This window comes from Hyaena hyaena, unplaced genomic scaffold (genome assembly GCF_003009895.1).
Source record: "Hyaena hyaena isolate Hyena2069 unplaced genomic scaffold, ASM300989v1 scaffold_349, whole genome shotgun sequence".
In the NCBI taxonomy this organism is placed as follows: Eukaryota; Metazoa; Chordata; class Mammalia; order Carnivora; family Hyaenidae; genus Hyaena; species Hyaena hyaena.
In genome coordinates this window covers 1,510,076-1,531,713 of record NW_024080982.1, presented here as the reverse complement: position 1 = coordinate 1,531,713, position 21,638 = coordinate 1,510,076, and the positions used below count along the sequence as shown (strand labels likewise).

At 37.7% G+C, this 21,638-nt stretch overlaps 1 protein-coding gene across 1 annotated transcript in view; it reads right to left on the bottom strand.

The window, feature by feature from the left end:
* Positions 1-1,591: 1,591 nt before the first annotated feature.
* The window catches only part of USH2A (usherin), a 231,186-nt gene continuing 211,139 nt past the window's right edge, over positions 1,592-21,638 (bottom strand). The window contains exons 20-21 of the mRNA XM_039249900.1: positions 17,030-17,174; positions 1,592-1,836 (exon numbers count right to left, since the gene is read on the bottom strand). Coding sequence (XP_039105831.1) covers positions 1,592-1,836; positions 17,030-17,174 — 390 coding nt within the window. The remainder of the gene's footprint in view (positions 1,837-17,029; positions 17,175-21,638) is intronic.

The following is a 21,638-nucleotide window of genomic DNA, read 5'->3' as shown; positions in this document are numbered from 1 at the left end:
TTTCCATTGGAGAAAAGGCTCTTTAACTTTGTATCCATAGCTTCTTTGCCAGATTTTATCTTTCTCTTTTCTTTTCTTTCCTTCCTTTGACATTTATGAATATTAAGCAGAAGTGGAACATTTTATGAGATCTCAGTGGTTGAATTCCTAATATTCAGTGATGATTTTGATGTACTAGGCCAGTGGTTAAGCAGGTATTCACCTCAATATACCTTGGTTAGAACATTATTCATTATAAACGTACATCCAGGCTCCCTTAAAAGCAAACTATTGACTATTTTAAATAAAAATAAAGCAATAGGGGTGCTTGGGTGGCTCAGTCAGTTAAGCGACAGACACTCGATTTGGGCTCAGATCATGATCTCACAGTTTCATGGGTTCGAGCCCTGCATCTGACTCTGCACAGTGCAGAGTCCACTTCGTATTCTCTCTCCCTCTCTCTCTGCCCCACCCCTACGCGTGCCCTCTCTGAAAAATAAGTAAAGTTTTACAAGTTAAATAAAGCTATAATATTTGAGCCACATTTTACAGCTACAGCTGAAATTCCATTTCATTGTCCTCAATATATGCAACCTTTTAAAGGCTGGTTGCTCCAAACCTACTTTCTTGTGGGTTAAATGAACATCGTTATGAGTTTACAGAATCATATGTACCTTATTCTTTATAATTTTTTTTAATTGGGAAAGTGGAGTATGTAACGTAAATAGTTACAATTTCCTATCATTGTAGTGAAATAGAGCTTTTACAAACTCTAATTCAGGAAGCTAACAGGACGCCTGGAATATTGTAGGAGCAGCATCCAGGAGTTGGGTGAGGCCAGTGAGGCAGGGTTACAGGCTCATGCAAGAAAGGGATGGATCCAGTCTTCATTTCAAAATTTGGACTTCTATAAGGAATGTTTTGGCATTAATTTTCACTTTTAAAAGTACTGTACGAAAACATTGCTTCTGTTGATTCCTGAGGTTGTTTTTTTTGTGCCTTAAAATTGTGTGCCTTAAGCAAGTGCCTCACTTACCCATAGAAGGTATGTTTCCCTGCAATTGGTTTTTCCCATAATGCTCTCCACAAACTCTATTGATAGTTATCATGTTTAAAAAAGTACCAAATAAGGACCAGGAATGTTGGGCTAGGCAAAGTTAGAAAATTTTCTTATAATTCCTTTTAGAGGCTTTAATAACTTGATGAGTACTGAGAATCTCTAGCATCATGGAACATTTCTCAAACCCATCTGCCCATAGAACTAACTAACTCACTCTCTCTCTCTCTCTCTCTCTCTCTCTCTCTCTCTCTCCGTAAGCACATGAAGTATTCTGAGGAACACATTCTGGTAAGTGGTGTCTGAGAGCCATTTCCAGCATATACTTAAAGCTATCTTTCCACACCTATATTTTTCTTTTCATTCCTCTTCATACTCACTTCCCCTCCCCCCCCCAGAATATTAACAAGATGGACATACTGACACAATCAAGTTGAAGTTATAAAAGGTCTGAATTAGTATTTCTATAGACAAACATAGCAAAAATTCATTGTGAAGGGATATCAAAATAATAAGAAACAGCTGGGAGCTTAGTGTCTGTTCAATAAAGTGATGTCAAATATACTTACCAGTAAAGTCTGTATTGACCGGGTGTGTGGAGCTGGGAAATTTATAATATCCGTTCCCTATTAAACGGATTCCTTTCATCATCGTGGCAGTTGGAGCTGGGAGAGATGACTCTCTCCTTTCTAGCTGATATGTAGGAAGGGGTCCATTCAGTTCTTCAGGGGTGAGCCATCGAACACGGATGGTTGTGCTGTTGATTCCTTCGACCACAGGAGGCCTCAGTTGGGTTGGTGCTAAATATAAGAAACACTAGTTACATTCAAGAACGTAGCTTCTCTCTAGACACTCACACAGAGGTACACATGTTCTCATGTACATCACATTCAAAATCAAGTCAGTTGTGGTCTCAAGTATTTACATGGTTCTAAGAACTGAAAACACAAGAATATATATCTTAATTGTGACTAAACACAATATAAATGACTAACAAATAGTTACCACAAAATGTTTATGATTAAACAAAGTCTCCCCTTGGAAATAATTTCTCTATTCTTTCTTCTTCAGTAAAAGACATTTCATATTATAGTCTGTTGGTGCCCCACACAGATTCCCTTAACCAAGCTGGTATCCCAATGCTCCAACGTGCCTGTTGATCATGGCTACCCCCTTTTTCTGGAAAATTTCCCTTGACTGAGTGGGAGCTACCTCACCCAGTTGTTACAAGATCCTTCATGAAACCTATAGCCTGTGACTACCAGTGACCATTGCAGGTGATTGCTGATCACAAAGGACAGAGCCCCTGTGTTAACGTGACATCAACTTAGGGCTGCAATTCAGAGGCCAATCAAGTAGAGGAAATGGGTGAAATGGACTAACTGGTGACACAGGAGGGAGGATGGTGTCTTAGAAGAACCAGGCCAGGGTGACGAGTCGCTAATCTGTGCCAGGCAGCAGATAATGCAGGAACCATGACCTGAAGTTGACAAACCTTTTACTTTGTGAACATTAGTCATTTGATGTGTAATTTTTCTGATTTTGAAAGTTTACTAACTGGTTTAAATTAAAACAAATAAGCAAAAACCACTCTGAAAGTCATCAGAGCCTCCACATGAGGAAAAGGAGCCTGTGAACTCAGGGGTTTATGAACTGTGGTCAAGGTACAACAGCCCTTTGGGCTCTGAGGTGACCACACCACCTGCAAGGCCTATGCCTCGGGGCACTGAATGCCCAGTGCCCTTGCTCACATTGAGGTCTCAGCATGCTTCAAGGTCTGGGACACTGGCAATTCTCTGGAGGCTCCTGGGAAACTCCAGGAGTGAGTAACAGAGATGGAAATCTTCCCTAAAACTTGTTGGAAATGGGATTAGAGTAACAACTGAGTTATTGAAAATAAACTTTTGTTTTCATTTTTCTTTTTAAACAGTTGAGTGTTTAGGCTGAGATTCATTTCCACTCTAAGGAGGTCAGCTTAGTTTCAGAAGTACAAGCAAAGAAAGGAACAAATATCCTTACCACCAAGCCTACTTTTTAAGGGCCTAACTTAAAGCTGTGGACTTTCCATTTCTACTTGTGTTCACACAGGCTTCTGCACATACAAAGTCTTTGCCTGCTTTCTATAAATGTATATTAAAATGATGTGAATACAAGGTTTCATATCCTTAAACCATGAAATAACTTAAAACAGCTTAGATCAAATACCATTATTACTTTCTAAAAAGCTTGGCCAGCTTTCCAAAGAAAAACAACTGATTGTGATTCTATTTTAACTTTTCATAAGGAACAGAGGGCATGGAGCAAAATGTTCATCAACTTAGATAATTAACTATTCTGTTCCTCTTCTGCCACGGCAAACCATGCGACATCTTTAGTTTTATATATGTATGATTCTGTAAATTTTATGCATGATTTCCTTTAACATTCCCTGCCAAAAATTAGCTAAATGGTGGGTTCTCAAAGATTTCACTCTACAAGCCATGTTCCATTCTTCAAAATAATAATAAAAAAAAATCTACGGCGTCTAGAAATTTCTTCTCCCCATAAGCTTCTCTTTAGTTTGGAATTCCATCTTTGTATTAAAATTTCACTAGGCTATTATTGGCTATGAATTAACTAGGGAAGAATTGTCAAAGATTTTTGAGCCCTGGGCTCAAGCAAGCAATGAAGGACAAAGTACATAATTTTTTATTATCTAAAACTTGCTATTTAAAAACACAAGAGAGAAATTTTGAACTCTTTTGTTGTATTTTCTGTTTTCCACATATGATACCCTAGAGTCCTGGGACAAAAGGACCTGAGATTCTAGTTAGAAAAATACCAGCTATTCCAATGACATCCAATAGAACTTTCTCTGATGATGGAGATCTTCTAGACCTGTATTGTCTAATACGGTAGGCATTAGCCACATATGAATATTGAGCACATGAGCTGTGGCTAGTGAGACTGAGGAATGGAAGTTTACATTTTATTTAATTTTAATTAATTTAGACTTCCAATAGGCACATACAGCCACCATACTGGATAGCAACGACATAGAGAAACACAAACTATAAATATTTGACATGTTGAGAATAGGATGTCCATTTTAAATAAGTAGTTAGATCAATAAGATCCTTGCAAATCAAATCCAGCAGCACATAAAAAGAATCATCCACCAAGATCAAGTGGGATTCATTCCTGGGTTACAGGGCTGGTTCAACATTCGCAAATCAATCAATGTGATACATCACATCAATAAAAGAAAAGATAAAAACCATATGATCCTGTCAATAGATGCAGAAAAAGCATTTGACAAAATACAGCATCCCTTCTTAATAAAGACTCTCGAGAAAGTTGGGATAGAAGGAACCTACTTAAACATCATCAAAGCCATCTATGAGAAGCCTTCAGCTAACATCATCCTCAACGGGGAAAAACTGAGAGCTTTCCCCCTGAGATCAGGAACACGACAGGGATGTCCACTCTCACCACTGTTGTTTAACATAGTGCTGGAAGTCCTAGCATCAGCCATCAGACAACAAAAGGAAATCAAAGGCATCAGAATTGGCAAAGAGGAAGTCAAACTTTCACTCTTCGCAGATGACATGATACTCTACATAGAAAACCCGACAGACTCCACCAGAAGCCTACTAGAACTGATCCAAGAATTCAGCCAAGTTGCAGGGTACAAAATCAACGTACAGAAATCGGTTGCATTTTTATACACCAATAATGAAGCAACAGAAAGAGAAATCAAGAAACTGATCCCATTCACAATTGCACAAAAAACCATAAAATACCTCGGAATAAACCTAACCAAGGATACAAGAGATCTGTATGATGAAAACTATAGAAAACTTATGAAGGAAATTGAAGAAGACACAAAGAAATGGAAAAACATTCCATGCTCATGGATAGGAAGAATAAATATAGTTAAGATGTCATTACTACCTAAAGCACTCTACACATTCAATGCAATTCCAATCAAAATTGCACCAGCATACTTCTCAAAACTAGAACAAACTATCCAAAAATTTGTATGGAACCACAAAAGACCCCGAATAGCCAAAGTAATACTGAAAAATAAAACCAAAACGGGAGGTATCACCATCCCAGACTTCAGCCTCTACTACAAAGCTGTCATCCTCAAGACAGTATGGTATTGGCACAAAAACAGACACATAGACCAATGGAACAGAATTGAGAACTCAGAAGTGGACCCAAAAGTATACAGCCAACTGATCTTTGACAAAGCAGGAAAGAATATCCAATGGAAAAAAGACAGCCTTTTTAACAGATGGTGTTGGGAGAACTGGACAGCAACATGCAGAAGAATGAAACTAGATCATTTTCTCACACCATGCACAAAAATCAACTCAAAATGGATAAAGGACCTGAACGTGAGACAGGAAACTATCAACACCCTAGAGGAGAAAGCAGGAAACAACCTCCTTGACCTCCACCGCAGCAACTTCTTACTTGACACATCCCCAAAAGCAAGGGAATCAAGAGCAAAAATAAACTGTTGGGACCTCATCAAGATTAAAAGCTTCTGCACAGCCAAGGAAACAACCCAGAAAATTAATAGGCAACCAACGGAATGGGAAAAGATAGTTGCAAATGACATATCAGATAAAGGGTTAATATCCAGAATCTATAAGGAACTCACCAAACTACACGCCCGAAAAACAAACAACCCAGTGAAGAAATGGGCAGAAGACATGAACAGACACTTCTCCAAAGAGGACATCCAGATGGCCAACAGACACATGAAACGATGCTCAGCATCCCTCCTCATCAGGGAAATACAAATCAAAACCACACTGAGATACCACCTCACGCCAGTCAGAGTGGCTAAAATGAGCAAATCAGAGAACTCTAGATGCTGGCGAGGATGTGGAGAAACGGGCACCCTCCTACACTGTTGGTGGGAATGTAAACTGGTACAGCCCCTCTGGAAAACAGTGTGGAGGTTCCTCAGGAAACTAACAATAGAACTCCCCTATGACCCAGCGATAGCACTGCTAGGGATTTACCCAAGGGATACAGAAATGCTGAGGCATAGGAGCACATGTACCCCAATGTTCATAGCAGCACTCTCCACAGTAGCCAAAACATGGAAAGAGCCTGTGTCCATCAACGGACGAATGGATCAAGAAGATGTGGTTTATCTATACCATGGAATACTACGTGGCAATGAGAAACAATGAAATCTGGCCATGTGTAGCAACATGGATGGGGCCTTGAGGGTGTTATGCTGAGCGAAATAAGTCAGGCAGAGAAGGACAGATATCATATGTTTGCACATAAAGGAGGATTAGGAGGAACTTAACTGAAGAACAAGGGGGAGAAGAAGGGGGGAAATGGTGGGGGAAAGGGAGAGAGGCAAACCATGAGAGACTCTTGAATGCTGACAAAAACTGAGGACTGATGGATGTGGGGGGAGGAGGGATGGGCATGGAGGAGGACACTTGTGGGGATGAGCACTGGGTGTTAAGTGGAAACCAATTTGACAATAAACTATTTGTAAAAAAAAAAAAAAAACAATAAATAAAATAATCAAAAAAATAAGCTAATTTTAATGCATTGCAACTTATAAAAGACAGTATGATTAAAAATGTTTTCTGACAAAAAAAATAAATAAGTAGTTAGAGAACTTATGAATATACCTCCTGCACATCTTAAGAACTAAAGAGTTTATCCTTGTTTAAAAGTAGCCTAAGCGTGCCTGGGTGGCTCAGTTAGTTAAGCATCTGATTCTTGATTTGGGCTCGGGTCATGATCTCACAGTTTGTGAGATCCAGCCCTGTGTGGAGATCTGCACTGAGAGCACGGAGCCTGCTTAGGATTCTCTTTCTCCCTCTCTTCCTGCCCCTCCCCTGCTCTTTCTCTCAAAAATAAACACATAAAAGCAGTCTTTTCCTGAAGGTCCCATTTGTTTGACATTTGGCATTCCTTTACTTCAATCACCCAGCTAGCTGGGGACAATGGTGAAGCTTAGTACTGCTATAGCTTTCAGAATCCTTTCTCCCATTGATATCGCAATCAAACTCACTTCCTAATCAGGAATATAAATCCAGTCAAACAAAACAAAAGAAATTGCAGTAAGTTAATAGTTTTTAAAAATGTCTCCTAAAATGAGAATGCACTTATTTTTTAATTTGGCAAAATGATTATAATCAATAAGGGCACCCTGAGAATCCACTAACATGAATGTTGGCTGTTTAAATTCTAATAGTTGAACACTTCTTCTAAATTCACAGGAGAATTATTCCATCACGCAATTAAACTATTCTTAGGAAGACAACTACATAGAATGAGTCAAATTAGAGTATACTTTTTATTCTCTTGCTTAAAAAATCCAAACAACTTTCCAGCTGGTATATTGTATGTTTCACTTAGAGGAGTCAACCCAGCCTGTTTGAAAGGGTGAGCACCCCACTGAGTTATTGTCTTCCCAGTTCCCTTAAGACCAGGGAATTTTCAATCAATTAAACTAGACTGGACACACACACACACACACACACACACACACGTAGAATGATGAAAAGGAAAATACATATTCCTGAACTATTCAACATACTCACACAAGTACAGACTCACTAAGAGAAAGGAGGAATAAAGGATCATTTCTCAGGCTATCAAAGTAAAGGGATTATAGTTATCAATTCGTTAATCGCAAAACAGTGAATTAATAGACAGCACAGAATAATGGAAAGGACTCTGCAGACTGTTAGAGATTACATTTTGTGTTTTCATTTCCAATTTTGCATGACTTAGAAAAATCACTTCAAACTTATGCATGCTTCATTTTGCCCATCCACAACAGGAGGATAAATTTTCAGCAGAATACTTTGACAATAAATGCTTTTAAAAACAATATATACAATTGTGTTAGGTTTTACAAAGCAAATGTCTATACAAGTACAAGGCACTGTTCTAACTAGCCAATAACACATCTTTACAATTCATCCACATTCAAAACCTGTATTTACTTAGAAAATCCTCTTATAAATGTAAAGTATAAAATGGATCTTCAATATCCATCATTTCAAAGAATAACAACATACAAAGTCTGTTTCCACTTAGAATAAACTTAACAATGTTTTTCTGTATTTTTTGCAAGAGCTCTGTAATCCAGTTTCCAGTCTAGCTCTTCTATTTGTAAATATTCTTTATAAAATGCTGTGATAATAGACATTCTGCTTTATGCAGCATTTATTACTTTATAATCTGATTAATAGCATATCATAATGCATAAATTTACATGTGCAAAATTTATGTAGTGTGGAGTTTGAGTGTCACACCATAAGAACGGAGGGCTAATGGGCAGAAGCTCTCGTTCATGGCAGGTCTTTAAAATCAAATCTCTTTATTTGTTTTCAAGCAAGAGTCCGTTGTCTACAAACACTGCAAGGCAGCGTCAAGGTCTTAAAACACCATCACCTTTCCATTACAAAGACAGGAATCCAGCAATGAACATCCTTTCTACGTTTCAGGCATGTGTGGAGAGCAGACTAACATAAGACCTCCTCGGGCACCTTGGCAAGAGAACATAAGTTTGACTCTTCCTTACAAATACAAAACTGTCACAAGAAATGCATTTCGCCCAAATACGTCCAGGCCCCAGCGCACACGTTAAGGGCACCAGGCGATCAGGAAGCCATGAGTTCTCAGTTGGGGACCACTCGACTGCACCTCCTCTCCTGTCCGTGTCCAGAAGAGGAGACGGTTCTGCCCTCAGAATCTCGAGATCACTCAGCCTTGCCTTGTTCACTCTCTGTTCTCTGGAGAAAAAAGGACCAATCTACTTTACAATTCCCTGCTTTGCTTCCTAGTCTCCTTCCAGAGAGAACATGTACAGTGGAGCTGATCTGGAAAGGAGAAAACTTCGCTTCTTGACTGGTTCTTAAGGTCCCCAATTTGGCTAAGCCATTATTTGGTCTCTCAGTTCCTCAGTGCCTCACTTGTCCAAGAGTGCCGTCGAACCGATGGTGTCTTCCTGTTTCAAAATTCTATGACTGAACAGTTTCTAGCAGGGTTTCTCAGCGAGTATACTAGAGACATGCTGGACATATGACACACGAACCTTCTCAGTCCCCCAGGAAGCCAGCTAGTTTATCCCGTTCTGAGCCACTCTGTTCCTTTTCCCCAGCGCTGAGCCACCCTGTTTCTCTACCCCAGCAGAGTTTACAAAATATTATGATCTCTCTAATACGGGCTAAGACATAAGGAAAGGTCAGAAAGCACTGCTTTCTGAGAATTTAAGGGAAATCACCTGCTTGGTGAATAAACACTACCTTACCCAGCTGCCGTTCTGCTGATTATCAATGATTTGTATGTAACTAGCATCTTAGATGTGCGGAGAAGGGGATCCGAGATTTCTGAACCGCACACACATCAGCAGCACGACAGTGCGCGCCATTCCCTAAAGTCCACCATTAATAAAAGGTAGCTGCTTGGACTGTAATTATGGCATCCTTTCTACCCAAACTTGAAGCTTTTATGGGGCTTATGCAATTAACTACTTAAATGCATCGTAACACTTGCTTCTCTGACAGCAAAGTATTGATTTTTTAATCATTTTCAAGTCTCCTCTAGCACAAATAAATGTACTACAGTTACAGTTAATGCACTGTGTACATGCATTAAATGCTAGTGTGACACAATTTATTATTTTGTGATATATAGAATTGAAGTTTGGCTTCTCAGAAATTAGCACCACCAATCCAGCATCAGTATGGAAACTACCATTGTCCTTGGTACTCCAAATTCTCTAACTTCAGAAAGCTGCAGACCTTTGTTAATAGGATAGTTAGGCTTTAAAAAAAAAAAAAAAAAAAAAAAGGAGGGGGTGCTGGATATAAATCTTTTATATATGTCAGTGTAGGAGAAAATTAAAAATAGTCTAATGGAAGATACAGTTTTTATTTTCCTAAAGGTGTCACTGTAGGACCTATGGCAAGTTTGTGCAGATGAATTTTCATCTATTTAATTTCTTTCCTTGTGCTTATTTAGGGTACATCTATCAAAATATTTTGCATACCACAGTCTCTCTGATTCAGCCAAGTTTTACATATTCTAATTGTGTCTTTGCAATGCCTTCCTATAGGTAACAGTCTATAATGCTAAAAGACTGATTTAAAAAGTATGATTTCTGCATGCTAAAAAGGTCCGGAGAGCCCCTATTAAAGTCACAGATCTAAATGCAGACCTGATGACAGAGGTCATTACATGTTTCATCAACAAGCCTTTTGCTTGGGTGCAGCCGCCCCAGTCAAAATTAAAGTTGGTGAGTAAAAAGCAGTTAATTTTGTTTTGTTAGAAATAATATCATTTTAGTTTTAGCATCTAAGACAGATGCCAGCATTTCACTCTGAACAGATGGTAATTCCATCTAATAGTGCATCTCTGTATTAGTAAGGTCTGTTGTGTATACAAACAGTAATAAACAGTAGGTAAGGATCAAAATAAATTTTAATTGTTGACATTAAATTCTGGCAGCCACAGTTCTAAGGCTGCAATATTCCTTTTTCAAATCTGTCAGATTTACTAATGCCGCAAAAGCTTTGCCGAAAGCTGCCAGATCCCAGTCTCAGTAAAAAGGCTTTTGCATGCCACCGGTTACCGGTCTGTAGCAGGATACCTGTTTTCATACACTGAAACCACTGCTCAGGAATGACACGGAATTGGTATGACCATCTATGCGGTGGTCAGCCAGCATTTCTTTTAGAATGGTCCTGAAGGACGGAGCATCTAATGAAGAGGTTATTATAAAAAGCTACATCCCGATTGTTACATTATGGGTAATTGTAGGATCACAGCCCTTTTCCCACCTTGCTCAGGAAAGGTCTCCCCTTCAACTCATTTTATTTTATTTGCAGGTCTGGGCATTCCTGAACTTCTCTGAAAGTGACATCATTCCTTCCTTTCATATTGTTTGCTTTGCCCAAGTCAGAAGGATTTCCCTGACAGTCAGAGCTACCATCAGCTGTGCTCTTCTATAGGCTCTGCTGTGGATCTGGATCGAGAGTGCCAACAAGCACCAATTTGGTCCTGATAATGCCTCCAGCGATCTGGTATTACAAGTAGTAGCCGCTATTTATTTTGGGAAGCTGCCATGTTAAAAAAAAATCATTAAAAAACCCCATTTGGCATTCAGGTGACTGTTCAATAACAAACATGCTTTGCAATCATATTTCTTTAAAAAATGGATGTATTTTTTTTAATCATGAAAAATATATTGCTTCCACCATATGGGACAACCAACGACTCACCAACCGATTTAAGATGCAGCATATTGAGCTGACCATATGTTACAGTGCTGTTGAATGGCTGAGTGATTCATGCCCGTCACATTCTAGTATATCAATTAAAGCTCCTTGAAGTCTGCATGATTTGTGTCTCTGTTATTAAACCCTGCTAATTCATCCCACTTACACATCTGTTATAAATCTCTAGGAGTGCTGCATGATTCATGGCAATCTGTGAGCATGCTACAGCAAATTCTTCTCCTTGTAATTAACAGTAAATTGTTTTACTGCCATGCAATGAATTTTTCAGTTATATTGCAAATGAACTCCTAAATGTGCGGTTCTTTCCTAAGAACTGACTTATATCATTAGGCAATTAAAAAGTATTGCTTTGAACCAAAAGCTTTTAATCAAGAGAAATACAACTTAAACACTGCTTAAGAGCCATGGAAATTTGACATGTTGGTTAAAACTGTAAAATAATTTCTGTTGTGGAAAGAGAAATACAAACAAACAAAGCCCTGAGTGTACTCAGGATTTCCCTGATGCTAACTGAGACAGAACTGAAGCCTGAAAACACTCGGTGAGACAAGTTTGCACAGATACTGTTTATCTTAGAAGTTACTTAAGTCTTCTGTCATTACCAAATTTCTCAGATTGCTTTACACTTCTCTAATTGTAAAACAGTGCCTTTATTCTTGAAATAAATAATTGGATAATTAGCCAAGTTGAATCATCAGAGGATTCTAGGGCTGTTCAAGTGTTCTTGTCAAAGGTGAAGCAAATTCATTTCAGCTCCCCTCTGCAGCGCTTCGAAGAGGCTTTGATTTTTTTCCCCCACTTTCCTGGCAGCAGCTTCAGATTCATGAGTCCATACATCAAGTCAGTAGTTTAACAACAAATGGAATTAAATTCAAAGAAGGGAAACTAATTGAAGGACAGCAACAAAAGTGTTTGGTAATGTGCTTTTTAATATGGCATGCCACATTTGCATGATAATTTTTCCTTTTTAGCATGGAGCAGAAAGTGACTAGCTTAATGAGGGATTATTCAAGGCAGGAACGAACAAAATGCATTCATAACTAAGAACAAAGATTGTATTATGAAACAAAAACAGGCAACCTCAGAGAAGTAACTGGATGATTGGTTTATGCATTATGAATAAAAAGATAGAAAAATATTTATATTAGTATTCACTAATGACTATATATACAAGATCGTTGTAATTAAAATTATAAATTAACATATTAAGAGTGCTTGTTTAATCACTCTGGGTCCTATTCACAATGAAAAGACTCATGTACCTGCATGCAAAACAATGTGTGTTTTCAACCGAGCGTCAAACAGCCTATACATTTCACTTTGGATTCAGAGAAAAACCTTAATGCACCACTAATTACTTGCTTAATGGGAGATGGGTACTTCTAAGCTTGTAGTGTAGAGGTCAATTTATTACAGGCAAAGGAAATATCACATTGCTCGTCCAGGAATGGAGCTCAAGAGGAATTGCTCTTAAGAAAGGTTTAAATTGTACTGAATTCGCAAAGCATGGAAACACAAATTTCCAAAACTGAAAGGATGATCTTAAGGAAAAAATGACAAGGACTCTAACCTAACCTGGGCCATCGTTTCATCGCCCGCAGACACCCAGGAGCGACTCCAGAACCACCCATGACATGACCACGGCTGGAGACGTCGCTACAGAGAGAAGACCCAGGGCTGCTCCTAGGAGTATCCCTCTCACAAATCAGTTCGCAGGTTTGCTGTGAGCAAGAAACTAAATGCGTTGCAAGGCAACATTCCTGATGAAATACACCTGTTCTAACCTTATCTCTCACTGAAAAAATACTTGAAACAAAACAAGAGCCAATAGTAATTCTGAGGCTTTCTACTAAAAGTCAGATAAATCTTTACAAGTCTATTTTTGATTCCTGTGACTGAGATTTAAGGAGGAAACATGTTTTTATGAATCAGTGATTTCAAAAAGCTGAATACTAATACTAACTTTGGTACCCTTTCTCAAAGTTTTTGAATGGTCGCTGGCTTCTTTCATTCCCTCATAATAAATTCATATGAACTACATTTACACTTAAGAGTTAATTCCCCTCACCCCCATTCAAATTTGTTGCAGTTGATATATTCCCTCCAACTTTCAGTTTCATTTGTGGAAGAAACAGGACAGGAAGAATCCTAAAGCTGCAAGTCAACTTTTATTTCTTCCCTACGGCAAACCTGTTGACCATTCAAAAGGATTGACTGTCTCCTTGTTTATCTTTATGAGTTAGTATCTGTGAGTTATAGCCAGATGTTTAATCTTAAGAAAATTTTAGGAACAAAAACTTTCATTTACTGAAAGTAAGAGTGGCAAGAAAAATATTGCATCTATAATTGTTGAGCATTTCCTTACATCCCAACAAAAACAACGAACTTCATTCTTACTGATGTCAACACCCCTGAAAATCATGTCCTTTCAAATAAATCAAATGGCAAGTAAAAATTAGTTTGCCATAATTTTGTCATGTAAGTGACTTTATTGTCTACTCTGCAGATGAGGATTCAGAGTCCTGACAAAATGTATTAAGAGATTAAGAAACAAACATTTTCCTGGAAGAACACTAAAATAACTTTACATGGGAATGAAAGTTGATGTATTTCTTTTAGTGGAAATTGGGTAGAAGGAACACTGTGGCAAAAAAAACAGAAAAAAAAACATTTAAAATTTCCACATTTAAATTTGCACATTTAGAACATTTAAAATTTACCATCATATCTTCTGCACCCACTCAATCCTTTACATCCCAGCTTCTGCTTCAAGCACGCTAAATAAAATACTTCCTAGAGAGCCTCCCATGCTGCCTTCCTTGTAGATTACATCCCTCTTGCTTTCCCTACAGTATATGATGCTACAGAATTCTAGACCTTCTAGAACTCTCTTCCCTTAACTTTTCTAATACCACTCCCTCTAACTCTGCCCATGTGTCTGTTCCCTTTACTCCCTCTTTCTCTTTCTCCCAAAATATGAGCTTTCACTGAGATGCAGACTTCTAATTTGTATTTATTCTGCTTTCACTAATTATTATCACCCACAGCTTTAGTGTTTATCTCTATGCAATAATCACAAAATCTGTATCAGTGTCAAGCTCCAGATTTGCATTTTCTGTTGCGGGCTTAGACTTGTCATGGATTTGTTTCTACCCAATAATCAAACATATATTCATGAGTTCACATTTTCATCTTTGTTGTTATACTTAACGGCATCACCATGGTCTACAACATTGACTGTCATCTTGAATTCTTCCTTCTTCTTAACCTATGGATTTCTCTTCTTTGGTCCATCTCCATTCCCTTCTTTCAATCTTCACTTCTATTCATCTGATTTACTCCCCGTCTGCCTCTTAGAAAAGTTTACCAGACCTTATTTACACATTCTCTTCTAGTCTATTCTACACTCTACTGCCAGACAAATCTTCATATACCCTAATTTTCATCCCATCAGTATTTGGAACAATGCCAGTCTCTAAAATAGTGACTAGGATGGTATTTGTTCAGTAAATACCTACCAAAATCCTTATCAATCCTTTAAAGTACATCTTCAAGTTCATTTAATCTGAGAACTTTCCATTCTCCCAAATCAAAGCTACTTATCCCATAGTCTATGTTCCCATAGTGCTCTTTTGTCCCTTTTCCAAGACCTCCAGGTGTTAACCCTACCTGTTTTATGTCAGCACCTTAATGCAGACACCATTAAACTGTCTGTCAATGAACTGAATCCCTCACAGTGCCTTAAATAGGTAGGCCCTTAATAGATGCTTACTGAATTGAGTATTCACAATAAACTAGAGTAATGATATGATTATGGCCTTTTGTTAACTGTATATGGCAAACAACAAATTTGAAATTTATACTTTTTGAGCAAAATTTTGAAATGCTTACCCTAATTCTGAACGACATAACCCTTACAGAAATGAAAAATGTTTTTAGACTTCAGCATTCCAACAGTTTAGTTTTGTAATGTAATCCTTAGTTTTAGAACTCTGCATTGTTTCATTTGTGTTATAATAGTGTTATGGAAGCAAAGTTGTAAAATAAGGTTTTGGATTTTGATAACATTAGAAATTTTATTACACTTACGTTGTGACTGATAGCAAGAATAGTCATGACAAAAATAACAATTTTGATTGAGGATTTATTCTGCACTGGCCACTGCTTTATTTTTTTACTTTTTAAAAATTTTTTTTTATGTTTTATTCATTTCTAGGAGAGAGAGAGAGAGACAGCATCAGCAGGGGAGGGTCAGAGAGAGAGGGAGTCACAGACCGAAACAGGCTCCAGGCTCTGAGCCGGCAGTCAGCACAGAGCCCGACGCGGGGCTCGAACCCACAAACCGCGAGATCATGACCTAAGCAAAAGTCTGACGCTTAACCGACTAAGCCACCCAGGCGCCCCCACTGGCCACTGTTTTAATATTTAACTTTTTTAATCCTTATGAGCCCTATAAAATAGGTTGCTCTTATTTATAAATTAAGAAATAAAGCCACAGAGTAACATAGTTTACTTAAGGTCACAAAGCTAGTAGATGGTTGGAGCCCCAAATTTAAACCCTGACAGCTTGGTTTATCATCCTTCCCTTCAATATATGAATAAGCTCTTATTTTTGAAAGTCAATGAACTTGCACATCTCATGGTTTTCAGAGAACATGAGAAGTCTCCAAGTCCTATCTTTCAAGGGTAAAGAGTCAGAGAGGATCCAGAGGGCTTACATCAGTTTTCTTAAACTACATTTCCAGTGGACAGGAGAGGCCTTAGTATTCTCACCAGTAACTAAAATGACAGCTGCTCAGAGCACCCAGCTAGGTCATCCTGCATGCCATGGAAACCAGTTGCTACAGCCAAGGAGGATAGTGTTAGCACAGACGTTATCGCTGGTGTATTGACCAGACAGTACCTGTTTCATAGACATTTGCCCTGCATTCCCTTGACATTCCCAGGGTCCATGTAGTCTCTGCAGATAGGCACACCTCCCTTCAGTTCCTTCAGTTTGCTTGTTTCCATGAAAAGACAGACTGAATCTTGCCTACAGGAGAGTGCCCGTACTAGTGGTAGAAACTACGGCATGTGAGGTGCAGATGGGGGGTGCTGTGGTGTACAGAGTAGGAGAGAGACTTGAGCAGAGAGAACTGAAAATGTTTTTGGAAGTAATGTCACGAGAGAGATGAATTAGACTGAAGAGAGCCTCTAAAGGAGTAGAAGGAGAATGTTGAAGAGGCCACAGAGATATTTTGGATCAATGTAAGAAATCACCTCTGAAAAGAGGTCTCTAAGCCTGGATGTCTGTCCTTACCCCAAAGGAATTGGGTAGACCCAAAGTCCACAAAAATGATCAAGCCTGAGGGAAGAAGTATCCTGAGCCCTCATAACAAGCTTCCTAAATGCTTCTGACAACTGTCAAGCCGTCAGTAGGACCGAGGGTGGGTCCTGAGCCATGGAGTCACTCTGCATCTAACTGTGTTTCCTATTAGAGCACAGCTACACCTCAGGGCTCCCGGGACCTCTTACAAACCTGAGTTTATTTATTTACTTTTGTTTGTTTAAAGATGTCAATATAGCTAGCAATCAGGGTTAGTGATCAGGGAGCAAGAGAAACCAGAAAAGACAAGTATTAAGTCCAAACTAGAGAAGGTGTTGAGCTTTATAGGTGTTCGTTTATAAATATACCATATATTTTTCGTATTTTTCATGTCCATCAAAACTTGCTTACCTGCTGCCAATGTCCGTGCTGCTCCTGAATCGCTGGTAACACAACCAATTGAATTGCAGAGAGAAATAGTAAAGTTGTATATCTTATAAGGTTTTAGTTCTTTTACAATGTAAGACAGTTCTTGGGGTTTAGCAGTGTACAACACCTTCAAGGCAAAAAAAAAAAAAAAAAAAAAAAAGTCAGATAATAGATAAACAGTGCGGGAAATATAACTTTGGCAGTCAAGAATCCATGAACCCAGTCATATTCTACGAATTCAGACAAAGAAATTATTGCCAACCACTATTAGGAAAGGGATTTTTTTTTTTGAAGCGTCTCAGCAAGCTAGCATTTAATTGATAATTGTACAATCACACTGTTTTATGAGGTAATAATCCAGTTCCTGAGTGGATAATTGAGGAAACCAAGTTATTGCCTCATAAAGCAGCGTGGTGGTATGGTTATTGTCACCAATGGCAGAGATAAAGCATGGTGACATTGCCATTGTTATCATGAAAAGGCCAAATAAAACCATGGGGCTTGGCCAAAACTAACCCCATGCAGTAATGCCCACACATCATTTGATGGAACTCGTACAGAAAAATGTCACAATGTTAAATCAATCCCATCATTTTCTTTAAAAATTAAAAGCCACAAAAGAAAAAGAAAAACAAGTAAACACATGACTGAGCATTCACATGAGGTCAATTCTCAATTATCTTTCTTTATGCAAATAAGCATATTTCAAGGGAAAAAAGCAGACTTGAGTAAAGGAGGCCGAGAGGAACTTGGCCATAGTTCATAAACTAATAATTAAACAACTAACACTGAGTATTGGTCCATCATTATAGCTAGGAATGACCAAAAGCAACCATATAAGTTTACTGAATTTATAGATATAAAACCACTGGAGATTAGATTCAGAATAAAAGAACAAAAGTCATTAAAACAAAAAGTATGAAACCAAGCATGAGTATAAAACTTTTTTCTAGGGGATATTATTATAATTTCATGTTAAATAATCTTCCATAAATATAAATACAGACAGTTGTAAAGGTTAGTAACATTTGAAGTAATTTTCCAGATATTCTCCCTTTAGAAGTACACCAAAATTTATTTGAAATACTTGCCTAGGCATTCGCTTTAAAATTTCATAACATAAATGAGTAGATCTAGAAAGTAGTGTGAATGGAATACGAACTACATCATTTATATATTTTTTAGAAATAAAGGTGATTTCAAAGAGTCTAAGAATCTAGGAATAATTTAAAACTGTGGTATTATTTCCTTACAATTACATTTAGAAATTATAAAAATTCAAAAAGCAAATTATGAGTCCTTTATTTTTCTAATTCTAAAATTGTTATTGAGGTTATAAAATTTTATCTTTTGTACTTTAAATTCTCTTCTGTACTTCTCTTCATGGATTTAAAATTTTTTAAGAAAAAAACTGAAATGAGTCAAGCTTAGTGAATATTGCTATAAAATTTATCCCATTTAGAACAACCCTGGTGGGATTAATGTATATTTTTAGAAAATGAAATTGTTTTCAGGTAAAAATACAGTACAGTGTTTCCTATTTTAAGGAAGACGTGGTAAAAACAATACAATGGAATATTATGCAGTCATAAAAAGGGATGAGATCATGCCATTTACAACAATATGGCTGGACCTAATATGGATGGATCTAGAAGGTATTATGCTAAATAAAGTAAGTCATACTGAGAAAGACAAATATGATATGAATGTCATTCATATGTGGAATCTAAAATGTGTAACATGTGTAATAATATTGTGTGGTGACAAATGGTAGCTGCATTTGTGGTGAACATAGCATAACATATAGAGAAGTTGAATCACTATGTTGTATACATGACACTAATATGACATATCAACTATATTCAAATTTTAAAAAATTAATTTGAAAATAAAGTGTTTCCTATTTAATTAAATTTATCATTTTTTGAATAATCTATTCTTCATAGCAAGAACACATAATGAAATATAATGAAATAATGTCGGGGCACCTGGGTGGCTCAGTTGGTTAAGTGTCCGACTTCAACTCACGGTTTGTGGGTTTGAGCCCCACGTCAGGCTCTGTGCTGACAGCTAGCTCAGAGCCTGAAGCCTGTTTTGGATTCTGTGTCTCACTCCCTCTCCCACTCCTCTGCTCATGCTATCTCTCTCTCTCTCTCTCAAAAATAAATAAAACATTAAAAAAAAGAAAAAAATGTAGATTGATAGTGATTTTGATGGGCTTTTACTTCTCTACATATGATTGTTATAAATTATATGATTTTAAAAAGACATTTAACTTCAAACTTGGAACACACAAAATAATCACTCAGATAAACTTTGTCTTTATCATATATATAGTCATTTTACATGTCTTAAAGGATCAACTTAGTTGAAAACTTTCTTTGGGATAAATCTTTAAAGAGGTGGAGACAAATCTGTAGAAGCTTGAAATCCTACACTGATAACATCAACAGTTCGATATATTTCCTTGCCAACATTTTTTTTGAGAGAAAGACAGAGTGTGAGTTGGGGAGAGGCAAAGAGAGGGGGAGATACAGAATCCGAAGTAGGCTCCAAGGTCTGAGCTGTGAACACAGAGGTCGACATGGGTCTCGAACCCATGAACCACAAGATCATGACCTGAGTCAAAGTCAGGTGCTTAACTGACTGATCCACCCAGGTGTCCCTTCCTTGCCACATTCTTAGGCAAAGTTTCCTTAATAGTTATTTTAGAGTTACCTTTCCCTAGAAATTTTGGTTATTTATTTACATTAAGGTCAGTGTGGATACAAATTTAACTACTGAGGTGAAAATATTGACTTTGCCACTCTCGATTTCATTTTCTTTAATACATGATAAAGTAGGTAGACATTTGTGGGGGAGAGAAAGCATAAGAAAGAGAAAAAAGTGACATATTTACATCTCTCTTTTAATTAGTCCACAAAGAAAGGACTTTTAAACAAAAGGGATGCATTGACATAATTTTTGTCATAAGGAAATCTGTTCCTGCTCCACTGAATGATAAAATGATCTTTTAAAAGTGTATTATAGTCTTAGGCCATTAATAAGAGTCGCTAATAGTATCTAATATTGGTCAAGCTCATTAAGCTCCACAAAAACCACATAGGTAAGCAGAAATTGTTTTCCTATTTTACAGGTGAGTAAGACCTGAAGCACAGAGATATGTGGATGGCTAGCAATTGGCACAAGTGTTATAAACAAACAAACTGATATCCAAGGCTATATTTATATGAACTAAGTTTTTTACTTAATTTTACTTCTTGGAATAGAATGCTATAGTACAATAGTTGCTTTGAAACAATTTTACAAGGAAAGAATAGTTTACAAAGCAAAAGAATAGCAAAAACAACAACAAAACACCAGTGATAAATACGGTATAAAATTAAGGACCAAACAAAGAAGTTATAGCTGTAAATTTACCTTAATTCCTATTATATACTGGATTGGTAGACTAAGTTGTTTAAGTTAAAAGATATGTATAAGACTAGCTCTGTTTTTATCACCTGAGACAGTTGCAAAGTAGGGAGTACTTATTTCCAGACTAAGGAAAATGTGTAATAAGAAATCATAAATTATTTATTGGCTTTTTTCCGTCTTCTAGTTTTGTGTTGTATACATGTTCTATCTACTGAAAAGGCTCAAAAATATTGGGAAACCTATTCGTAATGGGTTGAAGAGGGTCTCCCAAAAATTCTTGTTCACCTCGTACCTCAGAAAGTTATCTTACTTGCAAATAGGGTCTTTGCAGATGTAATTAATAAAATCATTGTACATTTAGAGTGGGCTTTAAATACAAGTCATATATTTATAGGAGAAAGAAGAGGGCTACACAGGCACAAGGGGGTAGTGACACAGAGAAGACGACTGTGTGAAGACATGCTGAGATTGGAGTTATGAGACCACAAACCAAGGAATGCCAGAAACTACCAGAACCTGGAGGAAGCAAGGAAGGATTCTCACCTAGAGCCACTGGAGGGAAAATGGCTCTAGCAACAATTTGACTTCAGATTGCGGCCTTCCTTTAAAAAAATAATAAATTTCAGGGCACCTAGGTGGTTCAGTTGGTTAAGGATCTGACTTTGGCTCAGGTCATGATCTCACAGTTCGTGGATTGGAGCGCCACATTGGGCTCTGTGCTGACAGCGCAGAGCCTGTAGCCTGCTTCTGATTCTGTGTGTCCCTCTCTCTCTCTGCCCATCCCCTGCTCACACACTGTCTCTCTCTCTCTCAAATAAATAAACATTAAATAACTTAGAAAATAAAAAAAATTTCTGTTGTTTTACATCACTCAGTTTCTGGCAATTTGTTAATGTGGTCCCACGAAACCTCTACAATGGGGTACAAAGATATGGCCCCTTGACTTCTTTAGGATAACCTCATAAGGTCTTTTCAGTTTCAGAACTACCCACGGGATCAGCCTAGATCCTTTAATTATTGCATGGCAAGTCAGCTTCCTATTCTGCTCAACCCCAAATCTCTTACATCCCTCTTTCGTACTGTCAGAGAGCACTCCCAGGAAACCTTCTGTACTCAATCTTCTACCCCAGAATCTGTTTTCCAGAGAACTTTGCCTAAGATGATGAGAGCAGGA